This window comes from Rhineura floridana, chromosome 8, assembly GCF_030035675.1.
Source record: "Rhineura floridana isolate rRhiFlo1 chromosome 8, rRhiFlo1.hap2, whole genome shotgun sequence".
NCBI lineage: Eukaryota > Metazoa > Chordata > Lepidosauria > Squamata > Rhineuridae > Rhineura > Rhineura floridana.
This window is the reverse complement of record NC_084487.1, coordinates 64956408-64978887: the sequence shown is the minus strand read 5'-3', so window position 1 is coordinate 64978887 and position 22480 is coordinate 64956408. Positions and strand designations below refer to the sequence as shown.

The window sequence follows — 22480 nt, the reverse complement described above, 5'->3', positions numbered from 1 at the left end:
ATTTCTCCTTCTCATCTTCTACAGGTGAGTCTGTGGATGTGCTGAATCATTGCCTGACCGCGATAATGGACTGGATGAGAGCTAATAAACTGAGACTCAATCCAGACAAGACTGAGACACTGTTGGTGAGTGCCTCCCCTGCCCAGATGGTGGATGTTCACCCTGTTCTAGATGGGGTCACACTCCCCTTGAAGGAACAGGTTCGTAGTCTGGGAGTTCTTTTCGATCCTTCCTTGTCTCTTGAGGCGCAAGTGGCCTCGGTGGCAAGGAATGCGTTCTACCACCTTCGGTTGGTAGCCCAGCTACGCCCCTATCTGGACAGGGATGACCTCGCCTCAGTTGTTCATGCTCTGGTAACTTCTAGGCTGGATTACTGTAATGCGCTCTACGTAGGGCTGCCCTTGAAGACAGTTCGGAAGCTTCAGCTAGTGCAAAACGCAGCAGCCAGACTGCTGACGAGGACCAGCCGGTCAGCACATATAACACCTGTTCTGGCCCGTTTGCACTGGCTACCTATTTGTTTCCGAGCTAGATTCAAGGTGCTGGTTTTGACCTATAAAGCCTTACACGGCGTGGGACCGCAATATCTTGTGGAACGCCTCTCCCGCTATGAACCTACCCGGTCACTTCGCTCAGCATCTAAGGCCCTCCTCCGGGTACCAACCCATCGAGAAGCCCGGAGGACAGTTACTCGATCTAGGGCCTTTTCTGTAGTGGCCCCCGAACTGTGGAACAGCCTCCCCGAAGAAGTACGCCTGGCGCCTACGCTTCTATCTTTTCGGCGCCAGGTTAAGACCTGGCTATGCTCCCAGGCATTTTAAGCGTTTATGTTATAATTTAATTTTTTTATTTTTTCTTTTTTTCTTTAGTTGCTGCTTGTGTTTATTGTTTGTTGTCTGATTTTATTGTTGATATTTTGTATTTTAACCTTTTTGTACACCGCCCAGAGAGCCACTCGCTATGGGCGGTCTATAAATGAAACAAATAAATAAAAATAAATAAATAAGTGGGGTAAGCACTGCAGCATGCAGAAGCTTAGAACTAGAACGCCAGAAATAAATTTTACAAAATTACACAAGTGATATCCAGTGATTCTTAGTAAGGATCCTTAGTAAGGATTTTATATTATTGATAGTCAGAGACCGCTTATCTGATGATAAGTAATTCCATATTTATATTGCTCTTCGAAATAAAAAATGTATTCCCCATAGAAATAAAAAATTTCTTATAGAAAACATTTGTTAATGTTCGTTACATCTCATGGAAATACATGATAATCAGGAAAAAATATAACCTGATTTTGCTGTCAACTTCCTAAATTTAGCGGCTATCTTGGCAGCATGATATAAATCCTGTTCTGTTTATCCTATTCTTCTGTACAGTCATGGCTCAGTTTACTAACCAGTTAAGCATTTTAGTACACAAAGTGAAAAAGACAAACTCTGGTAGAACTATTTTGGTGGTTGTGGTCTCAGATTGCTATATCAGGATTTTTATAGGCTGAACAATGAACAGCGGACAGTGAAAATACATTATCTCAGTCACACATGGTATAGAAAACATGATTAATAAGCACGCTACAAACAAACAGGGCCAAATGCTGGAACACACCTATGAAGAAGTTGACAATATCAAGCAGGAAAGAGTCTAGGTAAGGTAAACACCAAGGTATAGAAAGGATCAGCAGAGGCAAGTTGAGTAAGAAAAACTTGCAAGGAAAATTCCAAAGTCATACTGATAGAAGCAAAACTAATCAATATGAACACTCTTTTTTCCCCTAGCAGGTTTTTTCTCTGTCTGTAGAAAAATCATCTCTTTTACCTACAGAGCATCAGGTACTGAGAAGCTGTAATAATTATAGTTTAGCAAAGCCTGTGTGTCCAGTCATAGCAGCTGCTGAATTAGGCTTCCAAGTAAATGCAGTGGGGGAAAGCATGTAATTATCCTATAATTCATATACACAAAACTCTAGGTTGTCACCTTTGTGGCAGACTGAAGAGAAAACAGAATTACTAGTACCAATGGAGAACATCTGCATTTTATAACAGGCTGCTCATAGATAAATACAAACATTTTATTTACTGTAATCCACATAAAGGGACACAATCCGTACTTTTAAAAAATGCAGCTGCTTTAAGTACCAGTAAAACTTTTTTCTCAAGCAGACATTTATCTACTCTTTTATTTAAAAAAGCACACCATTTTGTCAATTATAATAAATAATATATTTGTAAATTATATGAAAAGTGTAAATCAAATATATTTATATGGAAAAGAAATACTTACTAGATATTCCAAGCAGATTCAATCCATGCAGAGCATAAGTAAAGGATCAAGGAAATGTACTAACAATGTATGACTTGATGAAAGGAGGATGAACAAACCACCTACTTTTTCTTTAGTCTTCGGTCTTTCTCTGCCTGCGTTCCAAGTTTGCCTAATCCCAGAGATTCCTGAGCTGCAGCTTCTGTTTCCATGTAACCTCCTGTGTTAAAAACCACAAAGAGATTTCCTCCTTTATCATTCTTTTCAAGTGCTCTATCTATTAGCTTAGCATTCCGGTTGTGAAATTTTAAGTTTGTTTTCTGGGGTGGACAACAAAATAAAACACTTAAATCCAGAAGCTACTTCACTGGTTATACTCTCTACAGAGTCACACAGAGGACTATTGACAGGTAAACCATTCATAGGATGAGCTCAGTGCCTTAAAAAAAGAAAAGAAAACCAAAAGTCATAGGTATCTGACAAGAAATTCTTAAAAATACAGTATCTAATTAAAGACTGAAGGGCTTCCGACAGGGAATGGGAGAAAAGGGGAAGAAGTCCTGACTGCAGGACGGTCTGATTGGTTTTTGACAACTGAGGAATACAGCTCTCCTCCTCCTGACAACTGGACTTTCTGAGAAGGAATGACTATGAGGCTTTGAAAGTTCTTAATACCCTGTAAATCTTAACTTGCAAAGTACACAGAGGAAAAGTGATCCTGTCAAGCATTCTTCTGGGTTTTTGTTGCTTTCATAAAGATATTGAAAAAAACCTCAGAATATTTCAAATTATATGGAGACAAGTTGTATTTCATACTGATGATTGGATAGCAACTATATGATAAAAACTGAATTCCCTGTGTGTAGGAAGTTTTAACTTCCTAACGCTCTGGAGAAAGTATGGAATTAGTTGGATTTTTCTTTAGAGCAGCCACTAACACAATGAAAACGGAAAATGGGTGGTAGTTAAAAGTTATGGGAGCGGGATAACGCTTATCTCAACAGGGCTTTCCAGCTCTCCTCCTACTAATGCATCCTCCAGTGCAACGCACTGTGTCTCCTGGGGCACAACATCCCAGGCTTTTTCTGAGGGCTCCTTAGCTGCTGAGAGGCTTCATTTCTTTATTTACTAAATTTATTAGATGCCCAATAGCTATTGCTCACTGAGTATCATACAAAAAGGAAAAGAATATTTAATCAAAACGAAGTCACAAAAACAAGCAACAGCAACATAAAAACAGGAGGAAATAATTATAAAATTGAGTTAAAACCATATCAAACAGCAAAATACTACCTTAAAATACCAGCAGATATTGGTGGGCACTGGGGGCTGTGGTGGGGCCAGACAGCCCCTTTGCACAAGTGGTTTTCCACTCACATTACTTGAGCTGAAAGTGGTTTTCAGAGATGCATCACTTCCCATTATTTTATTTATTCATTTATTTATTAAATTTATATCCCGCCCTTCCTCCAAGTAGGAGCCAAGGGCGGCAAACACTAAAAACACTCTAAAACATCATAAAAACAGACTTTAAAATATATTAAAACAAAACATCTTTAAAAACATATTAAAACAAAACATCTTTATTTTGCTCACTGTTGCCTACAGTCATGCAGGTTTTGCATAGGGTTGCCATATTCCAGTACCATAACTCTGGGCAGGCTAATTTGCATAATACACAAATACTTGTGTAAATCAAGCATATTAATGGCTGCACTGTCCAGTTGTTTTGTATTTGTGCCTAGTAATTACCACCAAGAACTACAGGAGGATGTGAGGATTTTTTTTAAAAAAAAACCCTTACATTTTCAGCCTTAAATGCCTAGACTCTAGTTTTCAACACAAAGGAATATTTATTTATTAAGAGGATTTATATCTTGCCCTTCCACTGTTAAAACCAGAGCTCAGGGCACCTTACAAACATCAGAATCTAAGGCCCTCCTCTGGGTACCAGCTCATCGGGAAGCCCGGAGGGTGGTTACTAGATCTAGGGCCTTTTCTGTGGTGGCCCCTGAGTTGTGGAACAGCCTCCCCGAAGAGGTACGCCTGGCACCTACACTTCTATCTTTCCGGCACCAGGTAAAGACCTTTTTATGCTCCCAGGCATTTTAATCTTTTAATTTTCTTAATCTTTCTACTTTTAACATGTATCCTTCTTAATTTGTGTTGTATTTCGTTTTTGTTGTGCTTTCTGTTGTTTGTTTGTACATGTTTTTGTGATTTTTTACTATGATATATTGTATTTTATCTTGTTTGTTCACCACCCTGAGAGCTATTCTGCTAAGGGCGGTATATAAATTGAAATAATAAAATAAATAAAATAATAAATAAAAACAATAAAAATACCCAATATAAAAACATAATAAAACACAAAATAGAAACAAACATAAAACATGTCAATGCAGCAATATAAAAATCCAGCATAAAACAAAAAGCCCGCAAAGCATCAATTAATTGTCTGTAACCAATAATTAGAATATGTGAAATGAACAGACCACTACAACTTGTAATGCAGATAGAAATAAAGACTTCAATATTATCAGTTCAGTCAATCATCTTATCTAAAGGGAGTAGTGTCTGACCATGTGAGAAGTGTTTTTAGTACACTGATTCTCACATACCAGATCAGGGAGAAGGGAAACGCAGCCTTCTATGATAAAGACTGAAACTTGATGGAGACTTGAGTGCTGGCATCTCTTTTTTAAAAAATAAAATAAAAAATGCAGTGAAATATAGAGACCTGGCAAGCTATGCTAGTATTAGATAGGGCAGCTGTTCCGTTCTAATGGTCTTAAGTAGGGTTGCCAGGTCTCTGGTTTTTGCCCGGAGACTCTGGATTTTTGGGGTCCTCTCTGGGTCTCTGGGTGAATCACCCCAATCTCCAGACTCTCAGCTTTAATTTTTTTAAAAATAAGTTCCTAGGTGGTCTGGTATACACCAAAATGTCACACACACCCCACAACTTCTGTTAAATGAGCTTGTAGCTGGCTGCTCTAACCCTGCCCTTTCAGGTTTGTTGCTAATAGGTGACATCAGGGTTGTGATTGACAAGGGATTCGCTGGCCTTCAGGCAATAGTTAGAACCCACTGCAAAGCCGGAAAATTGTTGCCTTTTCCTGCTTGTCTGAAATTCTCATAAATTGAGTAAGTTTATAGCTTTCAGCAGTAGCAAAAGTCCTTTTCTCTGTATGTACAGAAGATCTAGAACAAGATCACAGTAGGATCTTGGTAGGCATGCACAGTAAACAATATCAGTTATGAAAAGTGTACATTCAGGGTTTTTAAAATTACTTGCAAAAATAGCATATTATAATTTTATTTTCCAAATAATCGTTGAACACACATTTTAAAAACGTACTTGCAGCTAATGATGCCATTATAATGTGTTATATTTTTCTAATTATGAGAAGTAAAACAAATTTGAAGAGGGCTGTTTATTTGTTTAATTCATAGGCTGTTTTGAAAACCTCCCCAATATGAAGCTTTAATCCTATACTCACTTTTCTGGGAGTAAAGCTGCAATGCTAATTTCACATACTGGAAGTAAACCCCATTGAATTCAACAGGACTTACTTTTGAGTAGACATGGTTAGGATTGTGCTGTAAATCAATGGGACTTTTGAATAAACATAGCAAAGGATTGTGTTTGTGTTGTAAATCTTTCTCTCTTTCTCCAATCCTATTTTTAAAGCAATTAGCAGGGCTTACTTAGGTGTCACTGCTTTTATTTTGTAGGAAACTAATACTGATTTTATTTTATTAAAATCTGCAATGACCAACTGGTTTTGACAATAAACTATTACATAGGGTATGGTTTACATGTTTAGTGTGTGTATATATGGAGTCTTTCCAACAACCCTATGAAGTAAGGTTGGAAACCAAGGTAGCTCACAACAAAAAATAAATCCATTTAAAATCCAATAACCATAAAAAACAAGTGTAAAACAGTTGAACAACAGCTTAAAGTGGCATGGTTCTGAATTTTGGATTGGGTGAGTGAAGTTCCTTATCACTTGAGGTTGCACTTCTGTGTGCACTTCCCTGTTTCAGTAAACCCCACTAAACACATTGGGCCTTGCTTCTGAGTAAACATGCATAGGATTGCACTATAAATATCTTTACAGGTTGTGTAAATAATAAACATCTTTGACATTCTTGCTTATAAAAATATTTCTTCATACTATGTCCTGATAAGTATTTGATTTCACACTATGGTTGTACATTATTATTTCCTCTACATTTTAAGTATGCCCTTCTTCCTTGGAGTAGTCATGGTCCCCCTCTGTTGTTTTCACTGTGAGGGGCAGATTACGGAGAGATGGTGAGTAGCCCATATTCACCCAGCAAACTTTGTAGTTGATTTCTATTAAAAAATAATAATTAAAACAATTTACATGCAGGCAAAGTTTATGAAGTAGATCCACACAATACATTTAAAGCATACCCAACTCGCACTTAAAGCATATGACTTCCCCCAAATAATCCTGGGAAATGTAGTTTCCTCCTCACAGTTATAGTTCCCACCACCCTTAACAAACTACAGTTCCCATCATTCTTTGGTAGGATTCATGTGCTTCAAATGTGTATTTAATGTTCTTTAAATGAATGGCTTGGATCTGGCCTAGGTATGTTGTGCATTCATTAGTGAACTGAAAATAACAATTTTAAAAGATACTTTTTTAAACAGGGGAAGGGCTGTAGTTTAGTGGTAGGGCATATGCTTTGCATATAAAGGTCCAAAATTCAATCTCTGGAAAAGACTGTTGCCTGGAATTCTGGAAACCCAGTGCTAGTCCATGTAATCAGTACTGAGCTAGATGGTACCAAATGGCCTGTAAGGCAGATTCTTTTGTTACTAAAGGAGGAAAGAGACTCAAAGGCCACAGTGTCTCTGAAATTTATTAATGTATTTTATTTACACCATTTATATACTGCTTTGTTGTAGAAAAGCTCCAAGCAGTTTACAGAAGGAATTAAAACAATGAAATTATTGGCAAAAACAGTTAAAGAAAGGTATTTAAAAACATTCAAAATAAAACCAACAATGAGTTACAGATAAAAAACATAATAGCTTCTACGTGCCTGGGTAGGCTTGCCTAAACAAAAATGTTTTTAGTAGGCTGGTGCTGAAAAGAGTACAATGAAGACATCTGCCTAATGTCAATAGGCAGGGGATTCCAAAGCATAGGTGCTGCCACACTAAAGGACTGATTTCTTACAAGAGCAGAACAAGTACTATGTGGCAGCCGTTTCCGTGTGGAAAATGCACCTTAAACTTGGCCTGGCAGCAAATCAGCAACCAGTGAAGATTTCTGAGCAGTGGTATTATGTGCTGATAGGGTCTCACTCATGTCAGCAATTATGCTACAGCATTTTGCATTAACTTCAGTCCCTGGCTCAGGTTGTGCTGCATGGGGATTTCTGTGACCTTGGCTGACTGACTCCCAGGATTTTCTTAGTTTTGTTTTTTGATTAGGAATCCTGACTGGTTGTGGGATGCTGAGTTTTCTGCCTTACTCATTGGAATCTTATTGTGGTTAGTATGGTATTGCACTCAGGAAATCATCACTGTATTTTCTTTTTCTATTTGCATTTCATTTACCTTTAACCTCACTCCCTTACATCCATAGAAGCAACAACAGTGGTTCCATGTGCTCAGCTCAACCCCCTTAAACCCACTGATGATGCACCTTGTTGGTTGCATGATGGTTTGTTTCTTGCCCAATAGTGGTAAAAGAGAATTCACATACTGGGAAGTGTGGCTGCAATTGTTGTTGTTCCCAAGCTGCTGCCTGTGAAGGTACACCAAACAATGTGTGTTTTCTCTCTGTCAGTTATTACTCACTGGAATTGGGTTGGCTATCAAAGTGAGTTTATAGCAGCCCACAGGGTAAACAGAAAAGGGTAGAGAATCTTCTTACTTATTTCTCAAACCTCTTTCTGAAGTGAAGGGTCAAGTATCTAAAGACGTTTGGAGCATCCATGTTAAAAGGCAGGGGCAGGGCATTCCAGGCAGGGGGGGTGCCAATCCTGCTTGGATATGGATATCGTTGCAGAGGATCCCTAGTCAAGCCTTACCAACAGCACAATCCTAACCATATCTACCCAGTCCTATTGACTTCTATGGGGCTCAGTCCCTTAGTAAGTGTGTTTAGAATTGCAGCCTTCAGGGGCACCCATCTTTACTCCTGAGCGCTCCTATCTAACATCTACACAACACCAGGCTCCTTTCTTCCTACAATGGCCTTCTGGTGACTGGCTTGGCCTGAAGGCACTTAAACTCTTCTTGCTAGAAGCAAGGAGGCTAGATTAAATGTTTCCTACCCAGGCTCCCTAAGCAAGTGAGAAGGAATGATCCCATCACTTCAGCTGGATCTGGGAACACCCTCATTTAGCTTAGATTTCTGTCTTAATTTCCAATCAGATAAATGTTTTTGTTTGAATGGTATGCTCCAAGCAGTTGTGGTTGATGCTTAATTTATCATGCTTAATGACATCACTGGGCCCTGCCCCTGTGACATCACTATGGCCTGCCCCTGAAATCTCAGGGTTTGGGATGCTTCTGATCTGGCAACCCTAGTTAAGTGGGGGAAAGGTTACACTCTCCCACTGCATTGGATACATATATATAGTCTCTCTATGTGTGTGTATACATGTACACACATGAACACACACACAGCCATCTATCCATGGGGAGGAAATAAAGTAGGGTGACCTTTGGTGGGGAGATGCCTGCCAGTCACTGAAGAAGGATATGTATGAAAAATACTTTTTAGCCTTTTTTGAATTCCTGAACAGAGGCTATGCTGGACAACAGAGTGAGTGAGGCTGCATTCCAATGCAACTTTACTTGGGAGTAAGCACCATTTAACAGGGTGCGTGCAGGGCCAAAAAATGCAAATGCTCATACTGTAGCCTTTTCTACAGAGAGGGTTGCTTTTATATCATGTATTTGTTCAGGGAAGGGAGAGTTTGGTGGATTCAAACCCCTTTATTCCATCCTCTGTGATGGCAGGCAGACACTCCCATTGCATTCACCACTTAAGATGCATACCCTGAGACACAGAGGCAGTTGAGATGAAGGTTGCTTCTCCTTGCTGACTCAACCAGAAAGTCTATGGATAAGGGGTGGAGCTGCATATGTTGATCAAGTGAGCATGTGCAGTTTTCTAAACTGCTAGATTCTGCATATGCAGCAGTCAAGCAGACTAACATTCTTGATTTTCCAAGGACAGCTGTGATGTCCCTCATTGGATAAGAATAATGGAAAGTGGGAACAGGCTGATTTCTCACAAAATGGGCAGAAAACTGCCTCCACATTTTGCCTTGTATCTCTGGATCTACAAGGGCTAGAGACTTGCTTTTTTTTTTAAAAAAAATGAAAGCTAGGAATCTGGGCTACCTAATTGGCTAAGTGGACACCAGGTAGCATGGCTAGAATCTGGATAAAACATGGCTAACTGGGCAATATGGCAACCCTAGTTTTGCAGCTTTTTGAAACAATACAAAAACTGGTTTATTGGAGGAAAGAGTGCTATGATTATGCACATCAGAAATAGCGATCATGCTGGATCACTGCCCTGTAGGCTAAATATCTGACTCAGTAAATCTCATCTTGTTCAGCTGTACCATTACATGACTGAGCACAATTAGGACATGCACTTTGTTACAACAGTGGGTTGTATTTAAGCAATTAGTGTACCATTGTGCTATTTTAAATTAAACTTGATGGTTATGCAAGTTGTATTTTTATTAAACATATGTTTTCTTCCTCTCCAATTGGGAAAAAAACTGTTCAAAATAACCAATACGATACATTATTTGAATTTAAGGTCAGACACTTACAGATGCAACAATGGAAAAAAGCAAACCAAAAAAGGCAATAAGATGATGTTTCAAAAGAATGCTGGAAGACTGCAGAATGGCATAGGCGAATGAGATAACCAAAGAACAGTAGGTTCAAAGAATGAAGAAGGAAAAAGAGAGAGAGAGAGTTCGTCACACTCCATCTTAAAGGTGTCTAGTGGAATCTTTCAGGTTCTTGTTTTGTTTTTTTGGTCATAGGTTTTTCAGCTGACGCTGAGGAACTCTACTGAATAGAATAAGGAAGCAAAACATCCCTGGACTAGTTCTCTTTAACACTCTGGGTGAGTTGATGCTAGCCAGCCATCTGAAGTGAAAAGTGAGAAATGAGACTACAGTAAAGGTTTTGCAGTATACTAAGTATCCTTAAAGTATTCTGAAAGAAAAACTTTGACAATGCTCATGGACCAGAGAACACGTAGCAAACGTGGCTGAAACAACTTTTCATAGAAAGAAAAAAAGGAAGAAATTAAGTCCTATCATGACACAGAAAAAATAAAAGAAATGATGTTTTTAACCTTATATATTAAGCACTGCTATTCATAAGAACCTATAAGAACCTATAATAAGGTTAGAGGTCCATCTAGTACAGCAACCAGATGTCTCTAGGAAGCCAATAAGCAGGGCTTGAAGGTAATAGCTTTCTTCTATCATCGTTTTTTGGCAACCAGTATTCAGTAGAGTACTGACTATTAATATGGAGGTTCTATATAGCCATAGGCCAACTTCTTACAAGATGCTTTGTGTTTGAGTGCAGATAGCATAAATTGTGGGCTTTTTCTTCAAAATACATCCAAACGGGAGCCAATCCTTTTCTTGCCATTGCTCGTAAGTTTAAAAAAAAAAAGGGGGGGAAGACACTCTACTTAACTTCTTATATTAATATTTATATATTTTTATTTTGAAAGTACTATAGGACTCCTTTAGAGCCAGTGTGGTGTAGTGGTTAAGGTGTTGGACTACGACCTGGGAGACCAGGGTTTGAATCCCTACGCAGCCATGAAGCTCATTGGGTGACCTTGGGCCAGTCACTGCCTCTCAGCCTCATGAAAACCCTCTTCATAGGGTCGCCATAAGTCGGAATCAACTTGAAGGCAGTACATTTATATTTTTATAAGATTCCTTTGGCTGAAGTAAGATGCACAACAAAAACCCCTCTTTACTACAAACATCTGGCAATTATTTATTCCATGTACCTCTTCAGAAGTACAAATGGATCTTTATCCAGTTATGCAGTTATGATGTTCTTATAGGTTACTGCTGGGAGGTGGGGGGAGATAGACCATTGGGCAACGAATATTGCTCCCAGTATAGTCTTTACCGGTTGAAATCTCTATTCTGTACCTTTCAAAGTATAACAAATATGCAAAGAAAAAAGGCTTAGACATTATAGTGCTTAGCGTGCCGATACCAAATAAAATTGGTCTTGATAATGTAACTGACAATTAGTAACCCAGTGTACAGATATTAAGCTTTTAGTCTGTACAGATGGGAACATCTAGCTTGAATCTAGGGGCTCATCATTAAATAGGTTTTGAAATATACTGAATGTTCCATATAAAAACATCACCTTATTTTCCCCCCATGCTAGAAGAAAGCAAGCTCTAAACTAGAATGTTACTAATAATGAGAAAAGTGACCGTGCTGCACTCAGCTAATTTTTAACCTATTTTGTTGATGATATAAATTTATTATCCAGTTTTATTTGAATGAAATGGTATGGTACAGAACCTAAAATGTTGCACCAGTATAATATAAATGGACAATGATATGAAGATATTAAGTGTGTACTACAAGACACTACAACACTATGGAAATATCTCTTCATGCTGTTGTTGTTATTTGCCTTCAAGTTGATTTTGCCTTACAGCAACCCTATGAATCAGCAACCTCTAATAGCATCTGTTGTAGATCACCCTGTTCAGATCTTGTAAGTTCAGGTCTATGGCTTCCTTTATGGAATCAATCCATCTCTTGCTTGGTCTTCCTTTTTTTCTACTCCTTTCTGTTTTTCATGTATTCTGGCCATCAGTGTCAAAGGTCAGTTACTGCAACTTCACAAAGTGACTAATATGCTCCAAATAACCAGTTCTGAGAATGTAAGATTTTCCCTCTTGAAACCTTTCTTTCCAGCTATTCTAGGCAAGTAAGGCTGCAATCCAAACCTCCTCCCCTTATGTTTGGCTGTGTGTGTGTTGTGTGTGGTGGCAGTGGGGAGGGGGGTTAGACTGAGCGAAGGTGTCCCTTTGCTCTGTTCTGCCAGTTCAGCTAGCCTCCCACTGGCTGTTGAACGTTTGGGTGGGTGGAGGGCCTGCTGGTGGTATTCCCACTAGTAAAAAGCCCTGAAATTGAGTGTTCCAAGGGCAAGGATGAGCTGTCTTGGGATCCACTGGATCCCTATCTGATCTTACAGTCAGCATTGGGCTTGATCTGCCTGCCCCCTCCCACGTTCTGCTGATGCTCCCCTAAACGGCTAGGCTGCAGATGTGGCAGTGGGTCTGCTGCTCTGCAGAGCCCCAGCAGTGAGGATTGCTGTGCCAGTGTGTGAGCACTTATCTGAAAGACTCATTCTATGTGACTAAAAGAAGACACAATAAGCTCTTCTTAACTTAAGAGCCTTATGTGATGGACAATGATATGAAGATATTGTGTGTATTGCAAGACACTATACTATGAAGACTGGAAAATAAGTTGGGGGGGATTTTTGTCCAACAAGCAAGGGCTAAAAGCTATCGACATTCATAACAGTAGGAAAAGAATGGGAAGCAATCCTGTTTTGAGTTCTTGCTAGCCAAGACTCCTATCAGGTTGGATGTTAAACAAAATCAAGAAGGAACATAGGAAGCTGCCTCATACTGAGCCAGACCATTGGTCCATCTAGCTCAGCACTGTCTACACTAACTGGCAGCGGCTCTCCAGGATTTCATCCAGGATCTCTCCTAGGCCTTCTGGAGAAGCTGGGGATTGAATGTGGGATTTTCTGCATGCAAAGCAGATGTTCTCCCACTGAGCTATGGCCCTTCCCCTAAGGAAGATGATGATGGTTGTGGACCGGGGCCTGTTCCAGTTGGCAAAGTCACAGGTTTGCTATCTAGGTTTTTAAACTGTGTAACCTTAAGTATTGGCAAAATTAAATGAAATTCCATAAAGGTAACAGATGTAAGTAAAGGAATCTTGGCCTAACCCCCTTGCTCATGTAAAAAACCCACAATGACACTCAGTGCTATTTATGCTAACAGAATTATGTGGAGAAGATCCCACCATGAGTTTTTGGAAAAGCAAAATGAAACTGAAAAAGAAGCCAAACCATTAAATAAAAATGAAAGGGAAAATGGCGACCAGAGCCTGGTACAACTAAATCCTTACTGAGCTGTCCAAGTCGAGCCTTCTCTTTTTTACCGAACAAACGTCCTATTGAAGACTTGATTCCTTTCTTCTTGGGAGCTTTGTGTAGGGAATCCTGGCTGCTACTGACACTGCCAAGACCAATGCTTTCTGGCTCCAAGGATGCAGGCAAGCTACTATAAAATACACACAAAAGATAGATAATACATTATTGTCCTTACGAGGTCCCATGCCCATCCCCTCCTAAGCAGCTGTGCAAACAAATTATCTGGAATCTAATAAGAGTGTCTTTATAATTGGAAACATTAATCAGGTTACTGATGGCTTCTTTCCTGCATCATAATAATATTTAGAACAGCACAATGGCTAATTTTCATGTCTCGCTAATGCTGATCAAGATGATTCAATCTAAAAAAAATGACAACATGGAGACATAATTCATCATAGCCCTATTAAAATAATTTTGGCTGGAAAGCTTGTAGAAAGATGTGCTGATAAGAACCAAACATATCTGATTTGTGATGACATTGTTTTAAACCAAAAAAGGGAGATTTTGTGTTACCTGAGACATTTCTATTCTGAACAGAAAGAGGTCGAAAATCTAATGAAAGGTAATTTTCTCTTACTAGGCTTGGATACAGAGCAACATTTCTGAGTTCATCCAGGAAGGGACTTCTGTAAGTTCCAAAAAGCAACCAACAGCCATGATGCCAACTGGAGGTGGTGGTGATGGCCTTCTGGAAAAGATTTCCTACTCTTGAGTAACTGTGCTTATATCGGCTGCTCGTAGCAGATCTAATCCCTCTTCAGGTTTTCTGATGCCATGTATTGTTGTGATCGGGGGGGGGGGTAGTGCTGCAGGGATGACCATGTTATATCCGCAATTCTCACTGCATCAAAATGCTTGAAAAGGCTCTAGTGCATGAACTCTGGCTTGTAAGAGGACTCCCTGCAAGGTGAGCTAAGGCTTGTCTTCTGACTTTTGCTCTTTGGTACTTCAGAGGTAGAATTGGTGATTCAGAAAATCTGGGACAACATTAATTATGTAAATCGGGTTTTAAAGGTTTTGAGCATTAATTTTGCCATTTCATTGCATTCCAATTCAGAAGCAGAGACAGTCTTAGGAAACTGAGGATCCCAGGATCTTTCCCTAGATGCAGTCAGAAAAAATGTTCTGGCTCCCAACTCCAGCAGCACTGAATTTCCCCACAAATGGTCTGTCTTCCTGCTCCACATCAAATGGTTGTTTTTTTTTTCCATTTGTGGGAACAGTACAAGAACATAATTCTGACTAGGATATTTTGGCTCATAATAGTAAAACAGTAAAATGTATTTAAAAGTTTCCTAAATATACTTTAGAAACACTTCAAATTCCTCTGTGGAGGGCATTTCCATGGAAAAAAAAGAACTTGCAAATTATGCAATATGGCCAAGCTTAGATTCCTAGCATTAAACAAAATATGTACATGTACTATTATCACAGTAACAAACTAAGTCCTACCTGGCAGTGATTTGAACAGCAGTTGCACATAGGGGGGTGTAGCAGCAATGGCACCCTCCCAGAGGTACTGCTGCTTGCCAGAAAAGTGCTGGGGCAAGCTGGTGGCTAGGTTGGAAGTTTTGGGTTGGCAGTGTTGAACCCCACAGGTAGATGTGCACCTGTAAGACACTGATGCCACCAACCTAGAGTTCCTCTGACCTCATTGCTTCCTCGCCTCATCCCAGGGAACACAATATACTGGTGCCAGGAAGGTGTTCTTTCTGTTCTCTCTGTTCCTTCTCATATATCACTACTGGACTTGACGTGCCTCTTATCACATGGGAAGCTATCTTACCAAGCCTTAGTAAATTCCCACTCTGCATATTCTGAAAAATGCTGTAGGGTAATGATATGAAGGAGGAGGATCTCAATAATAATAAAAAAATTGGTTGTCTTTACTGAAATTGTCAAGAATTCAGGGATATAGAGTTAAAAGGTTACTAGTGCTATCAAAAATTACAATCCTTCACCCATCTCCCTGCACAGGTCAGCCAATATTCAAATTATTGGTTGTACTAGAATTTCAGAACACAAATAGTAAACTCCAGCACTGAATCCCACTTAGGCCACATTCACACCATCCATTTAGTCTACTGTTATTCCACTTTAAACAGTCATGGATTCTCCTAAAGGATCTTAGGAAATGTAGTGTATGAAGAATCGTGAGAGTTGATAGGAGCGCCCTGTTCCTTGCACAGAGGTATAATCCCAGAGTGGTTTAACAATTAATCCCTCTTCCCAGGGAACTCTGGGAATTATAGCTCTGGGAGGGGAATAAGAGTCCCCTAACAACTCTCAAACCCTTCACGAACTAGTTTCCAGGATGCTTTGTGGGAAGCCATGACTGTTACATAAGAACATAAGAAGAGCCTGCTGGATCAGGCCAGTGGCCCATCTAGTCCAGCATCCTGTTCTCACAGTGGCCAACCAGGTGCCTGGGGGAAGCCCGCAAGCAGGACCCGAGTGCAAGAACACTCTCCCCTCCTGAGGCTTCCGGCAACTGGTTTTCAGAAGCATGCTGCCTCTGACTAGGGTGGCGGAGCACAGCCATCACGGCTAGTAGCCATTGACAGCCCTGTCCTCCATGAATTTGTCTAATCTTCTTTTAAAGCCGTCCAAGCTGGTGGCCATTACTGCATCTTGTGGGAGCAAATTCCATAGTTTAACTATGCGCTGAGTAAAGAAGTACTTCCTTTTGTCTGTCCTGAATCTTCCAACATTCAGCTTCTTTGAATGTCCACGAGTTCTAGTATTATGAGAGAGGGAGAAGAACTTTTCTCTATCCACTTTCTCAATGCCATGCATAATTTTATACACTTCTATCATGTCTCCTCTGACCCGCCTTTTCTCTAAACTAAAAAGCCCCAAATGCTGCAACCTTTCCTCGTAAGGGAGTCGCTCCATCCCCTTGATCATTCTGGCTACCCTCTTCTGAACCTTTTCCAACTCTATAATATCCTTTTTGAGATGAGGCGACCAGAACTGTACACATTATTCCAAATGCGGCTGCACCATAGATTTATACAACGGCATTATGATATCGGCTGTTTTATTTTCAATACCTTTCCTAATTATCGCTAGCATGGAATTTGCCTTTTCACAGCTGCCGCACACTGGGTCGACATTTTCATCGTGCTGTCCACTACAACCCTGAGGTCTCTCTCCTGGTCGGTCACCACCAGTTCAGATCCCATGAGCGTATATGTGAAATTCAGATTTTTTGCTCCAATATGCATAATTTGACACTTGTTTATATTGAATTGCATTTGCCATTTTTCCGCCCATTCACTCAGTCTGGAGAGGTCTTTTTGGAGCTCTTCGCAATCCCTTTTTGTTTTAACAACCCTGAACAATTTAGTGTCGTCAGCAAACTTGGCCACTTCACTGCTCACTCCTAATTCTAGGTCATTAATGAACAAGTTGAAAAGTACAGGTCCCAATACCGATCCTTGAGGGACTCCACTTTCTACAGCCCTCCATTGGGAGAACTGTCCGTTTATTCCTACTCTCTGCTTTCTGCTTCTTAACCAATTCCTTATCCACAAGAGGACCTCTCCTCTTATTCCATGACTGCTAAGCTTCCTCAGAAGTCTTTGGTGAGGTACCTTGTCAAACGCTTTTTGAAAGTCTAAGTACACTATGTCCACTGGATTAGCAGAATAATAGCAGTATAGTGTGAATGTGGCCTTGGACTTGTCACGTTGTATTCTGCACAAATAATTTTAATCATTATTGTGAATGTTGTCCTCTCTCTTGTTCATTTATAAAGAGTCCACAGCAAGGCAGTAAAAATAACAAAAAAGACCGTCTTGTTCTTCCTCAATTATCTAAAGCAGAAGTAGGCAGTTTTCAGGCCTATGCCATCTGTCTTGATTTGTACTAGAACCCCAAGATCTACCAACCAGAGCCTGGAGCCAAAGACATCCCCTTAGAATAGCAGTGTTCGAACCCCAGAAATTTGTATTGAGGAGCTCACGGTCCTTCAGCACCAAAATCCACGCCTGGTCACTTGAAGCTATCTTCATTTCAGCAGTATATTTGAGGCAGATACTTTCTTGCTACTATCTTTAAATAAACTGGTCAGAAATCCTTGCTGATCTACGGCAAATTATCCAGAGATCTACCAGTAGATCCAGATTTGCTTATTGCCCACCCTTGATCTAAAAGGGCCACAAAATGGAAGGCCAGGTATCCAAATCAGTCAGGAATTCAAGTTGTGAGAGTTAATTCACACCTTAGTGATGATCAAATTGCTACATATTAAGAGCGCAGAGAGCTACTTTTGCAATGTAAGAGGGCTGGGTGGCACTCATGGCATACAACAAAACTGAACACAACATCCAGATATTATCCAGATTTGAAATGGTGATTTCTAATATTTGTATAATATTTGTGGCACATATATATATATTTGCAATGAACCTTGGGCTACTCCAAACAGAGGGCCAGTAACTAGCATGATCAATCAATTCAAGTGGCACTCTCTATAAATGCAGATGTTTCACACAAAAAACTGTGTTAGTTAATACCTCCTCCTATTCCCCTGCCTCCAGTTTCTCCTTCAGATAAGCCAGTTCTTATGGCTCCCAACACAAAGTGATAAAAAAGTCACCTCATGGTGGAAAACGGTCTGAATCTACTTCAAGGTAATAAGGATGTAAAGATCTGTCAATTTTGGTTCTCTGTTTTTTCCAGTCTTAAATTCAGTTCTTCACATTTGCATTTTAGTGCACATTTCTCTTAGTAAGCACATTTTTGTAGGCAGTTTTGACTAATGTACACATTTTTGCAAGCAATTTCTTGTCATATAATGCATTTTTGCATGTTATTTTCACGCAGATATTCATTTTTATGCACACTTTTCTCTAACACATGCATTTTTGTAAACATAGTTTAGTTGGCAAACTGCACTGCAAAATTTGAATAAGTACTAATTTAAAAGGATGGCAGTGTTTGAGTTCTCATATTGTTTCGGAGTGAATTTGAAAGATTTGGCTTGAAAGGAGATCTGAATCAAAATTCTCACCCATCCCTACAAGGTAAACAGGTTTGACTAGCATAAATTGGAAGTCATGTGGAAGTTAACCTGAAAGTTGTACAAATAAGCACATTTTTAAAAGAACAAAGCACATTAAAATTGTGCGTTCCTTGTGAGTTACCTTCTAGCATCATTGTGGTATGAAGAAGGCAGAGTATGAGTCATTCTAATGGCTCTAGGTGTTGGAGGAGGGGAGGTTTCACACTTTATTGTGGCTTTGTCTTCGTGTCCATCTTCTTCAACTACTGCGATCTACAGACAAACCATTTCTATAAAAGGCAGCTTAGAAACCAACTTTCTAAGTTGTTTGCAAGAAATAATTTTAAGAGTGCAGCAAAGAAATGTGTCTGAAATTCATCATACTTTCCAAGCAAATGTAAAGCTTACATAAAAATAAAATTTCCATTCCTAGGACACAAAAGAAATAGGGGAAAAGTGCCAAGAAGACTTTCAGATATTATCATGGCCCTACAACCATTCAAGTCCCATTTTCTGACCTCTGAGGCCCAAACTAGATGTGACAACAAACACACAATTGGCCCATGCTTGCTTCTTGTTTACTAAATAGCAACTGCAGAGGAGGGCCAATCTGGATCTGGACCAGGATGGGCTTAAAGAGTTAAATGCCCTCTCTCATCCCCCATCCCCATGGTCCTGATCCAGATTCCCCCCTCCCAGCTGCTATTTAGTAAACAAAAGCCAAGCATGGATGGGACCAATCATGTGCTTACTCTCATGTGTAGTTTGGCCCTCAGGCATAGTTCGATTAGGTTTATATGAAACCAGAGCAGGCCAGATTGATGGGACTGTGCTGGTCACACTCCTGTGTGTTCTCACACTCCATGTTTGCAAAGCTGGGCTAATTTATATGGCTTCTGAATGGCCAATGGATATTTTAGCTCAAAATATATTTCAGTATTCAAAGGGTATGGTTGGTTTGGGGAAAACCAATTGCAACTAAAGAAGTGTATAAAATTATGACAAAAGCAAGAGACAGGACTCAAATATTGACTCATCTAAGTAACATGATGTGCACCACTAGTTTTTCATTCATTCTTACATACATCACCAAAGTTACATCTGGATACACATTTAAGATCAAGTATACATCCAACATTATAAATCAGTACAAAATTATCAAGGTTCTGTTTAGTAAGCCTGAATAGTCCTGTGGCAGCTTTTGATAATTTCATAATGTATGAATACTTGTGTCAGGTACTGCTATAACATTCAGGTACCTTTACTATTTAGAAGAGCAGCCAATGCTTTCTGCAGCTGAATAAACTAATACACAATGTTATGCGTAATACTGTATTAGACAGCAAATCTCAGAGATGGAATGAACCTCATTTACCCTGGCCAATTGTTGAGAACAGATGTCTGGCTTTTAGCTATTCTCAAGTTTCTTCAGAAATTATGAATACAGAAATTCATTTTGGAAGATCATGTAAGAAAAGTTCTAGCTGATGTAACTAATGCAAGTGGGAGAAACCTTTACAGTAGCATGTTCAAAAAATATGTAAGCATACCTTCCTCCGATGCTTCCTGAGATCACTTGGCTGGAGTTGATAACAAAGAAAAGAATAAAGGAGAATGATCAGATCTATTTAGTTAAAGTAAAGGATAGTGATATCATATTCATTTCATTTTACACAACACCAGAAAATCAATTATCTTGGAAACTGCAAAACTTAAAGTAAAAGAGTGTAACTTGGATCCAGAGATATCTTGTGCTAGTGGAAAAACACTTCTGCTTGTACAAAGCAGCCCCACTAAATCTGTCCAATTTCTCCATCTTGCTGTAGTCCCACAAGCCTCATTTAACATTGCTCCAGAAAGTACTCCAATCCTCAGGAGTGGCTTTTGGCAGGTACGGAGGGGGTGCTGTAATGGGTAGGTGGAGGAATCAAGGAAGCCTCATTGCATGACAAGAGTTCTGCTTGATTTCCTCTTGTTCCAACCCTATAAACATATTTAAACCTATTAATTTACATTTAGATCCTATGCTGCTATTTACACTACAGCAGCACGAGTGGGACTGCTTTACGTAGCCTCTTTTGCCAGGCAAATGGAGTTCTGTCCCCATATAGTACAGTCTCGCTAGTTTTTAATAAAGTGCCTTTGTGGCTCTGTTTTGCTGTTGTAACACCAGGATCTGATTCAGATGTCGTGAATGAACTCTGTGTTAGGCTGCCACTTCCTCTCCCTTCCCCTCTTTCTCTCATGCATTCCACTTTAATAGTAACTTCCTGGCTTTTGGCAAACCATAATAGGTTGTTACTTCCAAAGTAGCAAACTATGGCTTGAATAACCTTTGCAAACCAGAATTGAAATCCAGGATCAAACTTGCAAATGGAAGCTCATTCATGCAAAGCCAAACCATATATTGGTGTTACATCTGAACAAACCCAGTGCTGGCTCTATGGAGATGAAGTTATACTTAGAATGATGGTTAACAGCCATCATCAGCTCTGTTTCTCCTTGGCAGCTTCTCCCCCCCCCCCCAATATAGTCCTTTTGTCAATGGCTGCTGCAAAAGCACAGGCCACCAGGGCCGTAGTAAGAGATGTTGTCTTCTCATATTGTGCAAACAGCAGATATTTTGCATTTTATTCCCCCTCCTGTATCTCCACAGCAACCATGTAAGGTAGGTTAGGCTGAGAGTTCGTAAGTGCCCCAGTATGGTGCAGTGGTTAGAGTGTCAGACTAGGACCTGGGAGACCAGGGTTCAACCATGATGCTGTCTGGGTGACCTTGGGCCAGTTGCAGACTCTCAGCCTAACCTACTTCACAAGGTTGCTGTGAGGATAAAATGGGAAAGGGAAGAACCATGTACACCACTTTCAGCTCTTTGGGGGAAAGGTGGAATATAAATGTAGTAACTCAGTAAGGGAAAAAGTGAGAAAAAACAGTGAGATAAATGAGTTTGAAATGTAAAACTGCACATGCTCAGTGTGTTTTCTTGCTGTTTATCAAGTTTGACAAAGTGTTTTTGTATGTGTTTTGCTGAGAGTTGTGAAACTGCATATGCTCAGAGTATTCTTTGTAGTCCATAAAAGCTTATGACATAATAAATTTGTTGTCTTTTATTTGACAAAGCACTTAAGGATTTTCATATCATGAATTTCCAGAGGTGTAGCCCTGTTAGTCTGTTGCAGAAAAAACAACAAAGAGTCTGTGGGACCTTAAAGACTAACCAATTTATTGTTATTTTAGCCAGGGATAGCTATCATGGTGCCCTCTAGATGTTGTCAACTACAACTCCCATCAGCCCAGCCAGTATGGATAATGGATAGGGATGATGAAATTTACAGAGAAAACATCTGGAGAAATCACATTGGCTATCCAAGCTGGATTAAGCTTTCAGGGAATTGAGTTGACTTCATCAGATGCATGAAGTATAATCCTCATATAGTCTGAGACAATTCAGTTAGAGCTTAGGGTTGTACCCAACTAAATCATACTCAGAGTAGACCCACTGAAATCAATGGCTTTGACTACCTGAACTCCATTGATTTCAATGGACCTACTTTGACACAACCCTACATTTATGAAAAAATTACCACAGTGACTCTTTACAACAGCAGTAACTGGCAATAACACAATAATCTTAGCATTGCTGAGTAAATTAACACCCATCGTGGGAGATGAAATAACTGTTTCCTATTCACAACTAAATGAATAGAACTGAACTGAACTTCTTGATAAGTTGTAATTAAACAGTTTCATGCTAGAGTTTACTTTTAATGTTCCTTTGTTAGAGGATGGCCACAAGTATGCACATTATAACTTTAAAGCACATTCGAAGCACACTTTCCTGTAGTTTGTTAAGGGTTGCTGGGAATAGTAACTCTGTGAGGGGTAAACTACAGTGCCCAGAATTCTTTGAGGGGGAAATGTGCTTCAAATGTGCTTTCCTGATTTCTGAA

The 22480-nt window shown here is 39.7% G+C and overlaps 1 protein-coding gene across 1 annotated transcript in view; it reads right to left on the bottom strand.

Moving 5' to 3' along the window:
- The window catches only part of PPFIA2 (PTPRF interacting protein alpha 2), a 407895-nt gene that overhangs the window by 43284 nt on the left and 342131 nt on the right, over positions 1 to 22480 (bottom strand). The window contains exons 18-21 of the mRNA XM_061639649.1: positions 20081 to 20110; positions 18673 to 18803; positions 13495 to 13649; positions 2392 to 2485 (exon numbers count right to left, since the gene is read on the bottom strand). Coding sequence (XP_061495633.1) covers positions 2392 to 2485; positions 13495 to 13649; positions 18673 to 18803; positions 20081 to 20110 — 410 coding nt within the window. The remainder of the gene's footprint in view (positions 1 to 2391; positions 2486 to 13494; positions 13650 to 18672; positions 18804 to 20080; positions 20111 to 22480) is intronic.